Here is a 14,636-nt window from a genome sequence, read left to right on the forward strand (position 1 = left end):
CCCTGTGGGCGCTGAGCAGGGGGCACAAGGGCTTTCTCAGATGCCCAGGAAGGGGGCAGGAACCCTCTCTGGCAAGCCCGCAACAAGGGAGAAGGATGCCCTCTCTGCAGGGGAGACCTACCGCATGATTCCCAGAGGGTCCAATGCCACCTCCTCCTCTTCTTCCTCCTCTTCCAAGGGCTTCCCGGCATCCTTTCCCTTCAGGCCCTCTCCTGCCACTCCATCCTGCTGCCTGAAGAAATCGAAAGCCTCCCCGTCATCCCCCGCTGGGCTGTCTGCATCCAGGATGGACACATCTCTGCTGCAGAGATCCACTGCTCCTGGGGACCTGGTGCCTGTGGAAGACGAGAGAAGAGAGGGGACCTGATACCCACCTGGTGGGGAGGGAGGTAATCCTATGGAAGAGTGTCTGAGGTGAGGGCAGTGTCCTGGGACCAAGCCTGGTCACGAGCCAGGGTGGTGGTCTAGTGGGTGGGAGGTGACAACGGTTCCTGGGGCAGCCCCTGGAGGGCTGATGGGCACCAGAGAAGCTGAAGGCAGAGGGGTTCCACAAGGGAGTTCACAATGATGAAGACAATCGTTCCTGAACTGCTGAAGCTCGGAGCCTGTCTGTGAGGCAGGGGTGGCAGAACCTACCTCCACTGGGCTGATGGGAGACAACCTAGACAATGTACAGGGTGATTCAAATAGAACCAACACTTCCAGAAATATTTTACACTGTCGTAGGGTATGTCAAGGAGCTCTGCCAATCCAACCATGGATGGAGATCCACTCCAAGGGTCTGGGCAATTGGCCTGTGCACTAGATGAGGGCACACAGTGAGCACGTGGAAGATTTCAGAAGGGAACTGTGACTATTCCATTACAAAGTGGCTTAGATTGGCATTTCTCAAAGAGTGGCCCACTGGTGGTGTCCATGGTGAGGTAAATACAGAAGGGACAGCAAGTAGTCAGGGCAGGTGTCACAACAGCCACCTGTGTGATATTGTATTTACCAAAGTATCAGACTGTGACAGGCTGAGAATGAAAAGCCAGTCCTTCCCGGGGCATAGCTTGAGAAGCATGGGCTTAGACTACTTGTTCATCTATATCCACAGTTACTGAGTAATACACAGCGAAACCTGTGAGAGCCGGAACTCGCTGGGACTGCCTTGTTTGCCTGGGTCTCGCAAGTTTGACAAGATATAGTCTTACCACTTTTCTATCACTCGTTTTAGCGAAAAATATTTTGAGTTTTCCTTCTCTGACAGATTTCCTCCTTACATAGGTTCTGGCTTTTCCAGGTTTTACTGTATCTTTGAAAGCATTTGCTTTTTAAAAATCACCCTTAAGAGCCCCTGGGTGTGCCGAACAGTTAACATGGTCGGCTGCTAAATGAAAGGCTGGAAGTTTGAGTCCATCCAGAGGCACCTCGGAAGAAAGGCCTGGAGATCTACTTCTGAAAAATCAGCCATTTAAAATCCTATGGAGCACAGCTCTCCCCTGACACATGAGCGGCCACAAGTCGGGGTCAACGTATCAGCAACCAGTGGTGGTGGTGGAATGAGTATCACGCTGGAGGTGCAGTTCTAAGGCCTTTACGTTTATCAGCTCATTTACTTATCACAACCACCCCTGTCAGTGGTATCTGCCCCATTCTGCAAATGAGAAAACTAAAAAGAGGAGAGGAGGCTGGAACACAGACTAGAAGGGCTCAAGGTCCTCTGTTATTGGGAAAAGTGGGGGTGGCTGCGCCTCTGCCAAGAGCCACCCACAACTCTCCCCGAGAGGGCACAAGCTGGGTATGAGGTATCCCCAGAGGCCAGGTTGCCACCCTGGCTGTGAGGGCACAGCTTTCTGTGAATACTGTGCATGGTGGCGGGGACGAGGGGGAGGGAGGAAGGGAGGGGAGCTCTGAGGGACCGAGCTGGCCGGGAGGGGCATGGGTGGGGTCAAACAATGAAGAATACCCTCTGTGAGGGCCCCATCTGGCACCCAGCCGGTGAGTTCCTCAAGGGCCCAGGTCTCCTCTGCCCACCACTCCAGCCTGAAGATGTCTCAGCAGTCTGGCCTGAAGCTTCTGGGCTGCCAAGAGCAGCCGTGGACTCTCTCCCCCTGAGCCAAGACAGGGAGGCCTGGCTCCGCACCGAGGGAAACCACAGGGACTTGGGAAAGAGTGGTGGGTACCTAAGAATTCTAGCAACTCGGGGCTGCCTGCTAACTCAGCATCCTTGGAGATGCAGCGTAGAATCTCATCGAACACGGCTCTCCTCTCCTGGATGTCAGACTCCCCAACAAACAGGACCTTCCTTGGCAGCGGGGGGAGGCTAGCCATGGAGTACCGACTGCTCAGTTTCTGGTAAAACTCCTCAATCTCGCTGTATTTTTTAGAGACCTGAAATGAGAGAGGCAGGCGATTTCCTGAGTGAAAAATAAAAGGGAGAGTACTCCTCTCTCAACCCAACCAGAGGTCCCAAGCCAGAACGAAAACACCCAACCCACAGCTCTTGAGTTGATTCATACTCATAGCAACCCCATTTGTTACTGAGTAGAACTGCTCCATACAGGGCTTCAAACCGGTTCATCCTGGTAGAACCTGTCTGACCCCCTGCTGAGAATTTGCATTTCTACCCCCAGATATACTGAATCAGAATCCACATTCTAACAAGATCTTCAGGTGATTCTTATGTATACCTCACACCTGGCCTGTACTCCCTTGGGGAGGGTTGGGGGTGGCTCCAGGCAGAGGTGCATCCTGTGTTGATGCAGCCCACATCCATTTTCCCAGTAATGCAGGGCCTTGAACCCTTCCAGCCCTTCCAGAAGCCACATTTTAACAAGATCCCCAGATGATTATTATGTACATGTAAGAATTTTGACAAGATTCCCAGGTGACTCTTGTGCATACGTAAGTTCCCCAGCTTGTTACAATTCTTATGTATACACAAGAACCACCTGGGAATCTTGTTGAACTGTAGATTCTGATTCAACATATCTGGAGTGAAACTGCAAAATGTCAGCAAGGAGTCAACTGGAATGAACCAGTTCAAAATCCTGGCTCCACAGGGTTTTCTTGGCTGTAATCTTTACAGGGAGTCCCTGGGTGATGCAAACAGTTAAGTGCTTTGCTACTAACTGAAAGCTTGCTGGTTCAAATCCACCCAGGGGTACCTCAGAAGGCCTGATGATCTATTTCCAAAAGGTCATTAAAAAAAAACCCCACTGCTGTCAAGTTGATTCCAACTCATTGTGACCCTACAGGACTTAAAATTCTATGGAGTGCAGTTCTACTCTGAAACACATGGGGTTGCCATGAGTCAGAACTGACTCCATGGCAACTAGTTTTTGTTTTTAATCTTTACAGAAGCAGATCACCAGGTCTTCCTTCCACAGCACTGCTGCGTGGGTTGAAACTGCCAACATTCAGATTAGCGGCCAAGCACAAACTGTTTGCCCCACCCAGAGGCCCCAAGAGGGCCAGGCTATTTGCAGAGTCCTCCCTAAGGACCAGCCTGCCGAAGGAAGGGCTGGGTGAAGGAGCAGGCTCTCTTAGGTATGGCTGCCTCCTTATCCTCTGCCATCTGCCTGCCTCAGGCTCCATTCCTTAGCCCTGCTAGTAAATGGTAGACTCAGTTACAAGAGTTTTAGTGACCCAAAGGAAAGATGCAGTAATGGTGAGATTCCAGGTACTGATAAGGATATCTGATGCAGGGACCCCTGCCCGGCCTGGCCTACAGGCAACCACCGCTGCTGCCTCCATTCCAGACTTACAGGGCATTAGCTGGTGATCGCACAGTCTTGCAGGCTATTAGGTCATCTTCCTGTAACACCATGAGTCACCTGTTCTCAGCACAGATCTGTTGCTCATTCCCCCATGAACTAAGGCTGCCTCTGGTTAGGCCAGTCCTTACAAGTGCTTTGATGGCAAAGAGCCAAATATTGCCAAAGTTGGTCTCTCCAGCCCATAGTCAACCAGGATGACCAGGCCATCCCTCTGCACATGAGGATTACGATGAAGCAGGCCAGGGCTCCTGCTGGCTGTTAGAGGGTGGTCCTGAGTGCTGGCTGACTTTGCCTCCTCTTCTGCTGCTCCCCAGGATGCCCATGGCAGCGCAGGGTTCAGTCATTCACTTATCAAACTTTTGATGCACATTTACTCTGTATGGTGACACCCCAACATGGTCTCTGCCCTCAAAGACTCCCGATCTTGTAGGGGAGACCAGAGAGGGTGAGCAGTCCTAGGATGGTGGGCTATGTCAGCGCTGAGGTCTGTGCAGCCTAACAAGGGCGCTCAGAGGACAGTCACCTGCTTTACCACACCCTCCGCCACCAGCCCGCATCCACCCTCGCCTTGAGCCTCTCTGTGCTCTCCCCATGTGCTGGGCCTGTCTCCCAACTTCTCAGCAAGGCCACTGGGGGTAAGTGCATGACTGTTCACACTGATGCTCCCTGGTCAGGCTGCGCCCTCAACCACTGCTGCAAATGCCACTGCAAGGCCGACTGACCCCGGGGATCTTATGTATTCACACTCGGGAACCTGGCATCTCCTTTGCACAGGGCGTTTGAAGCCCGCACTCTTGACTAACCAAGATGATCACTCAGAACCCCAGCTGCTACAAGGGTGCCAGATGCTGGGAGGTGGCTGGGTGGGGGGCTCCAGTGCCCCCTGAATGGGGAGTTGTTGAGAAAACGAGCTGCTGCCCACAGTTGTCAACACCAGGCACAAGAGCCTGGCTCCAGAGCTTTTCAAAAACAGGCCTCAAGAAAAGAAAGACAAGAGAATTCTTTCCCAAAAGCTGTTGAGTAACACAGGCTCCAACCCCTGAAGTGGCCTTAGAAACCAGAGATTCCTGCCAGAGAACAATGGAGGAAATGGTGAGGGCCGGGCGCCCTCTGCTGGCCTGACTGTCCCACGCAGGCCTGGCCCACAGACCGACCAGAACCAGGGTTCTGGGAGCCTCAGGTCTCCAAGGCACCGGCAGTGTGAGACTCCAGGAAGCGGTAAATTGGGGGTCCCACCTCCAACCAGTGCCCACATTCACCAGTGTTCCAAAGTAAGTGCTTACTCAGGTAGCTACCTACACTAGTGAGGATAGGGGGTTATGCAAGAGGCATTCAGGGCAGAGGGCACAGAGGGTGGGGGCTAGCATTTATCTGGTGCCTCCTGTGTGCTGGCACCGGGCAGAAGGCTGAGCATACAGCGCTGCTACCCTGCATCCCTCAACCTAATGTGTGTGCCTTACTGCAAACACACGTGGGGTGTCTGCAAATCCTCAAATACAAACAGTCCCTTCTGGAAGGCTGGTTTTACTCCATGGTTAGCAATTAAACACAGTTTTATATTAAAAAATGAATTTTTGTTTTTTTTAGAAGTAGAATGCAAAATGTTTACTAGACTTTTTAGCTAAATCATGAAAGGTCAAACAGATTTCATGCTTGGGGTATGCACTCTGGGTTACCCCCCGATCCCACAGGGAGGACATGACAATTCTCCTTGGCTCTTGCAGGTACTTCAAAATGTTTGAGAGGCACCCACAAACACATACACCCTCCTGCGCATACACCCCACCCCATCACGGGGCATGGTATCATGCATATAGACTTGAAAACTGGCCCCATTTACACCCTTGCATGTAGTGCTGGCTCTTTGTACTGGACAGATTGGGCTGGCTGGGCACTGCCCAAGGGCTCCTAGTATACTGTATTTCTGTCACACCCAGAGATATCAATCTCAGATATGTTCCTCCGCTGCTCCTGTTCCTGAAAACATGGATGCACTGAGCTCCATCCTGGATTAAGTCAGATCACCTGGAAGCTGAAAACCACCCTGCAGAGCACAGCTGCTCCTGGAACAATGTGAACACGGAGCAACCATCGGACAGACATCACACCTGGCTCTCACAAACAGTGTAAGAAACACTCAAATGAAAATACTGCTGCTATTCTGTTTTAGACACTACCCATGAAAGATTCATATAAACTTCTCTTGGAATTTGGTGTCTTTTAACAGGTAATGAGAGCTGTTACGGATTGAACTGTGCCCCCTAAAAATATGTGTCAACTTGGGTAGGCTGTGATTCCCAATATTGTGATTGTCCACCATTTTGTCATCTGATATGATGCTCCTGTGGGTTGTAAATCCTACCTCTATGATGTTAATGAGGCAGGATCAGAGACAGTTATGTTAATGGGGCAGGACTCAATCTACAGGATTAAATTGTATTTTAAGTCAATCCCTTTTGAGATATAAAAGAGAGAATCGAACAGAGAGAGTCGGGGGACCTCATACCACCAAGAAACAAGAACCAGGAGAATAGCACACCCTTTGGACCTCGGATCCCTGCTCTGAGAAGCTTCTTGACCTGGAAAGACTGATGACAAGGACATTACCCCAGAGCCAACAGATAGAGAAGAGAAAGCCTTCCCCTGGAGCTGGCATTGTGAATTGGAACTTCTAGCCTCCTAGACTGTGAGAGAATAAACTTCTGTTTGTGAAAGCCAACCACTTGTGGTAATTCTCTAATACCAGCACTAGATGACTAAGACAAGTTATGTAATTCATTGCTTCCCTTTTTGTCCTGGCTGCCAGATGATTCAGAACCAACCTGTGTGCAAACCTATGGCTATAACCTGGTACGGCTGTTGCTCCCTCTTGACTGCGTGACTCTTGCTCATTTTATCTTTATCCTAGTAACCCCGTGGCCTCTCTTGGTCTTGTAAAAAGGACTCTCTCTGGGCCTATTTACAAGAAGCCCAATGGTAAACAAACAACAAATGAATGAATCTGATCTCATCTCTTCCTGAAACTCTCTCCTCCCTTAGCTTCTGTGACTGTAGACTCCCAGCTCTCTGCCATCCACCTCATTTGTAGAGTTCTCTTCCTTGACTGTCTCTGAACTGCTGATGTCCCCCAGAACCCCCTCCTCAACCCTTCTCTCTCCACCCTCCACCTCTGTTTTCTGGGCAACTTCATCCATGCCCAGATACTTCCAAATCTGTATCTTAGGCCTGACTCTTCTCCCGAGCTCCAACCTCATGCATCCTTCCATTGGGCGGATACTTCACACTTAACACGTCCCCCCTCGATTTGCTCTCCGCCAGTGCTCTGTATTTCAGTTGGTGGAAACAAGTCAGATTATGTGGGTGTTGTTGTTAGTGGCGGTCAAGTTGGCCCCTGACTCGTAGTGAACCCATATACAATAGAATTGGACCATTGTAATCCATAGGGTTTTTGCTGGCTGACTTTTTGGAAGGAGATCACCAGGCTTTCTCCCCAGTCTACCTTAGTTTGGAATTTCTGCTAAAACCTGTTTAACATCATAGCAACATGCAAGCCTCCACTGACAGATGGGTGGTGGGTGCACATGAGGTGCACTGACAGGGGCTCAAAAGCAGGTCTCCCGCATGGAAGGCGAAAATTATACCACTGAACCACCACTGCCTCAAGTGGATGTTACCTTGTAAATATTTTCAATTCTCTCCCTCCTTTCCACTCCAACTACAGCTGGCCAAGCCCTCACCTTGGAGATTACCATATCAGCTTCCTAACTGGGCTCACCATCCCTAGTCCTGCTCCTTCTAATCCAATTCCACTCTGCCACCAGCCCAGCCTGGGAAATGTGAATGTGACCATGCCACCCTCCTGCTTATGACTCCTCCTCAGCTGCAAGACGAATCAGGCTCCCTGCTCAGCCCTCCATGACCTGGATCCTGTCGTCACCTCCCATCTCATCCTAGGGTGATGCTCAACTGTTTAGAATCCCCAAACACCCCTGCTTCTCGCCTCTGTGGCTTTGGGTGCCCTCTGCCTGGGACACACTCCTCTTTCTTCTCCTGCTTAGCTCTCATCTGCTTTTTTAATATTATTTTATTGTGTTTTCAGTAAAATTTATATAGCAAATTAGGTTCCCATCTGACAACTTCTACACCAATTGTTCAGTGACATTAGTTACATTTTTCACAATGTGTCAACATTGTCTTTAATTGCATTCTGGTTGTTCCATTTCCAGTACTCTAGTCTCCCTGTCCCCTTATCTTCTCAGCTTTGCTTTAGAGTTAATCGTTGACCGTTTGGTCTCATACAGACGGTTATTTTAATGGGGCACCATACACGTGGATAATATCCTTTATTTTGTGTGCCAATCTGTTATTTCACTAAAAGGTGACCTCAGGGGATAGTTTTCATTCAAGGTTTAAAGGGTATCTCAGGGAGATAGTCTCAGGGAGTCCTCTAGTCTCAACTATTCACTAAGTCTGAACTTTTTAAGAATTTGAATTCTGCTCCGCATTTTTCTCCTGTTCTATCAGGGCCCATCTATTGTGGCCCTGATCAGAATGGTCGGTAGTGGTAGCTGGGCACCATCCAGTCCTTCTAGACTCGGGGTAGATGAGGCTATGGCTCGTGTACTCTATCTTCTCTTTAAGATGCAGCTCAACCCTCTTCCTAGAAGTCTTCTGGAATCCCTTTCCCCAGGGTGGATGAGGTGCTCCTTCTGTGTTCCCTCACAGCCCCCCACCCCACCGTGTGCTCTTGTCACCACCTGTGTCTGCCTTTACAAGTCTGTCTCCCCACGGACTGTATGCATCTGAGCCTGATTCACTCTGGTGTCCTGACCACCTAAATGGGTCAGGCACTCACAGACCCTTAGTCAGTGCCCTCTCACTGATTCTACTGACTGGCACCCTGGTGGGTGGATGCATCTCAGCAGATCCCCAGATACCTCCCACCCTGGACCCTGGTCAGAGCCCCCAGCTCACCAAGAACTGGACAACATCTTCAGGCTTGTGCTTGGCTGACTTGAATGCAGCCAGCCGGGACACCACCAGGATCTGGTACTCCACATGGCCTGACATCATCTTGCCCCGCACCTCCTGGTGCTGGGGCACAGTCAGGTCCAGGCCTGTGTGGGCATTCTGAACTCGCCTGCCAAAAGGAAAAGAAGGCAAAGGAAGTTCAGGTTCAAACCAGCAGGTTTCTCTATGGAAATGCAGGCAGGGCCTCGGTCTGGCCCAGCAGGCCTGGGTATGAGGCTGCTCTGCTGGTGGTCCTCAGTCGTCCTCACTCCAGGCCACCCCGCCCCCCTTACAGGGCATTAGAAAGAAATGAGGCACGAGTTAGGATCATTATGGAAAGGATGCACAGGTAGAACCTGACTTCCAGCGGGTAGAAATGAAAAGGAAGAGGGGAAGGCCTCTTAGCAGTGGAACAGGTGAGCGTAAAGCAGAGGGCACCCCTGACCATCACCTCCTATCAGAGCAGCTCGCTCCCCCAGCACCCCACCTCTGACAGTTCTGTGGCCACCCCAGGACCTATAATCCACGGATCCACCACCTTTCCACCGCCCCACCCATCACACCAGGCTTCAGTCAGCTTGGACTCTACATTTCATTGCCAGAATGCTTACAAAACACCTCAGCGCTCCTGACCTCTCTCAGAGTACAGGGCTGCCTGGGAAAAGCCCGAGACTCCATTCTCCACCTCCTCTGCACCTGTGCCCAGGCAGGTGAATATAATTGGGGATCAACGCGTGCCACATTGCCTGGTCGCCCTGCTTGAAATTCATGGCCACAAGCCTCCAGCTGGCAGCACAGGCCTGGCAGGCCCCCTACACTGCCCTTGACCAGAGGCTCTCCAAGTGCAGTTCCTGGACGAGCACTTTAGCACCAGCCGGGAACTTGCTAGAAAGGAAAATGTAGGCTGCTGCATCAGAAGCCCTGGGGGTGGGGCCAGCAAGGTGTTTAACAAGACCGCCAGGTGGTTCTGCTGCACCTGAGCCTTGTCCAGGCACTCTCCCCCCCCCAGATCCCTAGGAAAGCTTTTTCTGTAAAGGGCCAAATGGTCTCTGTCGCCACCACTCAACTCTTCCTGTTGTAGCTGAAATTGGCCACAGACAATTTATAAACAAATGGAGGTGTATTCTCATAAAACTTTATTTACAAAAACAAGCGGTGCAGGATTTGGCCTGTGGGATTAGTCTGCCCACCCCTGCCCTAGACAAGTTTCTCGAACATACAAGTCCCCTGAGAATCTTGTTTGCTGGGATTCAGTAAGTCTGCAGAGTCTGCTGCTCTAAGCAGCTCCGAGGTGGTGCTGACGCTGCTCCAGGATGCTCCGGGGACCACCCGTTGAGTAGCAAGCCACAGTCTAAATCTCTATTCTGCATCAGCACACCCCCCAAAACCTGCCCTCCCCTCCTCGCTCTCAGCTGATGGCGCTGCTCCCCCATTCACTGAGAAAACGTCAGAGAACTTCCAGGGCTTCACATCACATTCACCAGTCTGCCTGAGTCTACTCTCTGGACCCCGCCTCCCCTCCTGTTACCTGGATGAACTTGCTGGCTCTACCTAAGGCCAACCCTCACTGAGGAGTAGATGTCAATCCCTCTCACCTCCTGGAGGCCACTGTTGCTGCAATTACTCCCCTCTCTCCTCTGCATCATCAGCCCCCTCATCTTATTCTCTTAAAAACTATCCTTTAACCTGACATCTGCTTGCAGCTACTGCGGCTCCATTTCTCTGTTCCTCTTTATAGAAAACTCCTCGAAAGAGTTGCCTATACACACTGTCTCCAGTTCCTCTCTCTGGTTTGATCTTGAACCCATTCCAATCAGTCTTTGGCTTCATTATGCAACTGAAAGTGTTCTTGCCTGGTGATCTCCAGGTTGTTGACCCCGAAGGTTAATTCTCAGTTCTCCTTGACCTGGCAGCAGCACTTGGCACAGTCATGCTATCCTCCTAGAAGTACAGTCTTTATTGGCTTCCAGGATACCTCACTCTCTCTTGGTTCTTCTCCCCCTCATCGGCCACACTGCTCAGCTTCCTTGGTGATTTCATCCAGAGCTCCATCCTTAGGCCTTTTCTCTGGCTGCATCCCCTCCCTAGGTGATGGCATTCAGCTTCAAGGCTTTAATACCATCTCCGGCCAATGACTCCCAAGTTCAAATCTCCAGTCCAGACTATCCCCTCATGCCAGGCTCATTTTCCCAACTGCCTACCTGACATCTCCGCTTGAACGCTGATAAGCTTCTTAAAATTAACTTGTCGACACAAATCCCGATCCCCACCTTACCCGAAGCCTGCTCCTGTCAGTCTCCCCATTTCAGTAAATTGCAACTTTGCTCTTTCAGTAACTTAGGACAAGAACCTTGTGGTCAGTCTTGGTTCTTCTTTTTCTTACACCCCACATATAATCATCAGTAAAACCTGAAAGATCTTATCTTCAAAATACATCCAGAACCCAAACAGTTCTCTACCACCATCACCCAGGTCCAAGCCACTACCATCTTGCACCCCTGGATACTACAATAGACTCTTGAGCCATCTCCTTCTTCCACAGCTGCTCAACACAGCAGCCAAAGGATCTCTGTAAAATACTAAGTCAGATCATACCACCACTCTGCCTATGGCTTCCCATTGTGCTCAATGAAATCCAAAGGCCTTACCACAGCCTACAAGGCCCCCGCGATGTGTCCCCTGTTCCCAAACCCACCCACTCTTCACCACTTCACCTAACACTCATCCCTCAGCACACTCCCCTCCAGCCACACTGGCCTCCTTGCTGTTCCCCAAACACCCAAGCACACGCCTGCCTCAGGGCCTTTGCTTCTGCTGTCATCTGCCAGGTACACTAGGACGAAAGATATCTTCGTGGCTCTCCCTCAGCGAACTGTCAGGGATCCATCCAACTGCCACACTATCAGAAAGACATCCCTTGATCACACCGTAGGGAACAGCTTTCACTTCCCCCTATCAATGTAGTGCCCCTACTCTGTTTTCTTTTCCTTCATCACATGCATCATCCCCTGACATATTATACATCTACCTACTGTCATCTGCCCTTGCTTAAGCTTCACGAGAGGGACTTTGTTTTGATCACTGCTGTATCCTAGAACTTGGCCCAGGACCTGGCACAAAGTAGACCCTCAATAAATATCTGCTGGATGAGTGAATGCATGAATGCAAGTGGAGATGGGGGGAAGCTGGGCTGGAAAGACAAGTTGAGGCTGGACTGCGAAGGTCTCACTTAGCTGCTGGATTAAGGCGTTTGGACTCACCCTGGAGGCAAGCTCCTTGGTCTTGCTGGTCTTGCCAACAAGGAATGAGCATGGGTTCATGTAGCCTGCCCCACCAGCACCCCTGTCTCAGTTAGCAAACTGTGTCCAGGCTGGGCGGCGAGAGGAGCCACCCATCCTCCAAGCACCTCACACCAAAGTCACCCCCGCAATGGTCTGCATGTGGTGGAGAAGGGTGTTTGCTGCTGGCATTGTTCATCCCTGTCATTTTCAAACCTTCATTTTGCACACGAGGAAACGGCAGCTTAGAAAGAGGCTACTTATGTAGCATTAATGAAACGTCTTCTGCCAAGAAAGATATGACCTGTAACCTCACTATATCATCGAGGGGAGGCCAAGCACGTTCTGACATTAGAGTTTGCTTAAAGAAACATTTTTCCAGACCTGAAGTCACAGGGAAGTTCCGATTGCAGAACTTGGGTAAGGCATTCTTTATGTAATAAGCTGGCACCTTGGCACAAGCTTTGTGTAGGGGCAGTGTGGATGCAGTACAGGAAAGTGCTTGAAGTCACTTTACAGCTATTAAGAAAGAAAAAAACAGTAAATTCGTGTCCATCCCAGCCTTTCCAGGATTCATCTTGTGCTGGGCCCTCCAAGCCTGGATCAAGGCAGACCCACACTGCATCCTCCACCCGGGACACCTCTCGGTGGGGCCTCTGCTGTAACTTGCTCTTCTCTGAGTTCCCTCCTCCAGCCTCCTCCTCTCTCCCCTTCACCCGGGTAAAGCCCACTCATCTTGCAGGACAAGCCTCATTCACTTCCTCCCGCAAGTCTGGGTGAGTGTCCTTGCACTGTGTTCCCATGGCAACCTGAACACACTGCCCCACCGGCATTTCTCACCCGTAGCCCTGGTGGGCGCAACGCTAGGGGCGCAGTGGTTAAGGGCTCCGCTGCTAACCAAAAGGTGCGCTGTTGGAATCCACCAGCTGTTCCTTGGAAACTCTATGGGACAGTTCTACTCTTTCCCGTAGGGTCGCTATGAGTCCGAAAGGACTCAACCGGATGGGAGCCCTGGGGGCACAGTAGTTAAAAGCTTGGCTGCTAACCAAAAGACCGGCAGTTCGAAACCACCAGCCGCTCCTTGGAAACCCTACGGGGGCAGTTCTACTATGTCCCATAGGGTCGCTATGAGTCGGAATCCACAGCAACGGGTCTCGGGTCAGGTCTGCACTCATCCATGTCTCCTCCTCCAGGGCCTGGGCTTGTCTGTTTCAACCCACCTCCTGTGCCTAGCACTGGGCCTGGTACACGTTAAGAGACGAAAGAAAGAATGTTCAGGACAAAAAGAAATGAGGCTAAGTCAGGAGGGAAGAAAAGAGTGCCCCGGGGCGTCTCTGCCTGCTTTTACGGGGCCAGCCAATCCCAAGATCTTCCACTGGGTCTAGGGTGAGTTCTTTACCCTCTAAGGGACCTCAATTTTCTCATCTGTAAAACGGGGCACTCGATGCCGCCCTAACCCTCCTACATGGCGGTGGAGAGGCCCAGCCCAGATAAACCACCAGATTGCGCTGGGGAGATTCTGGCCGAGGGCGCAGCCGGGGACCGCGCCGCCACCTCCTCCTGCGCCTGGGGCGCACTGGCCCTGACTCGGGAGCACCCAGTCTCCAAGTTGCCCAGGCGTGGTGCCCGGGCATGGGGGTCTGGCTCACCTGGAGGTGACGAGCACCGCCGGTGACTGCATGACGGCGACCGCTCCGGGCGGGGCGTGCGGTCACGGGACCGGGCGGTGCCGGCGTCGCGGCGTCCCCGCCCAACGCGCACGGCCCGCCCCAGCCTCAGAGCAGCCGCACCGCCTCTCCGCTGCCCTGGCGCGCCCTCTAGTGGCCATCAGGTGAGCTAGTCCCAGAGGCCGCCGGGGATTTCGGACCCTTTCTTGTCTACTGCACCGTGACCTCGAGCTGAGGGCCAGGCCCCGGAGTCCGCCACGCACGGCCGCCTGCCCAGCACGGCGCCGTGATCGTGTGTCCTGGTCCGACAGGTCGGTCGGAAGGCACGGAAGGCGAGGAGGGCTTTCCTTTCAGGTGACCAGAAGTTCCAGTTTGTGCCTGTTGTCCTAGTGTAGTGACGACGCTCTTTTCATTAACACAAGTGCCTTGGTTAGGACGATAATTATTTGGTCTCCCTGCGAAGGGAAACCTTGGTGAGATAATGGTTAAGAGCTATGTCTGCTAACCAAAGGTGGGCTGTTCGAATCCACTAAGCGCTCCTTGGAAACTCTATGGGCAGCTCTACTCTACTCTGAGTCGGTATTGACTCCATGGCAACGTGTTTTTTTTTCTTTTGTGGGGGGGTACCTTGGGGAGAGACTTGCAGAAACAACACAGCCAGTGTTCATAGGCCCCAGGGATGCTGAGAGCCCCTACCTCCTATGGAGGTTTTTGGGTTTTGTTCCTGGAGTTGATTCCGACTTAGGACCATCCCGTGTGTATCAGAGTAGAGCTGTGCTCCATAGCATTTTCAATAACTGGTTTTTGGAAATAGATTACCAGGCCTTTCTTCTGAGATGCCTCTGGGAGGACTTGAACCTCCAACATTTAGGTTAGCAGCAGAGCATGTTAACCATTGGCACCACCCAGGGATTCCCCCA

At 51.6% G+C, this 14,636-nt stretch overlaps 1 protein-coding gene across 6 annotated transcripts in view; it reads right to left on the reverse strand.

Annotated features, from left to right (window-relative positions):
- HS1BP3 (HCLS1 binding protein 3) overlaps positions 1 to 13,778 on the reverse strand; it is a 97,143-nt gene extending 83,365 nt beyond the window's left edge. For 4 of the 6 annotated variants that reach the window (XM_049904816.1, XM_049904813.1, XM_049904812.1 and 1 more), the window contains exons 1-5: positions 13,699 to 13,749; positions 12,434 to 12,568; positions 8,736 to 8,901; positions 2,166 to 2,373; positions 122 to 335 (exon numbers count right to left, since the gene is read on the reverse strand). In XM_049904816.1, the coding sequence (XP_049760773.1) occupies positions 122 to 335; positions 2,166 to 2,373; positions 8,736 to 8,901; positions 12,434 to 12,568; positions 13,699 to 13,730 (755 nt within the window). In that variant the 5' untranslated portion in view covers positions 13,731 to 13,749. Of the gene's footprint in view, positions 1 to 121; positions 336 to 2,165; positions 2,374 to 8,735; positions 8,902 to 12,433; positions 12,569 to 13,698 lie in introns of all 6 variants that reach the window. The other 2 variants (XM_049904815.1, XM_049904814.1) reach the window with 1 other exon arrangement.
- Between the last annotated feature and the right edge of the window lie 858 nt (positions 13,779 to 14,636).

This window comes from Elephas maximus, chromosome 12 (genome assembly GCF_024166365.1).
Source record: "Elephas maximus indicus isolate mEleMax1 chromosome 12, mEleMax1 primary haplotype, whole genome shotgun sequence".
NCBI lineage: Eukaryota > Metazoa > Chordata > Mammalia > Proboscidea > Elephantidae > Elephas > Elephas maximus.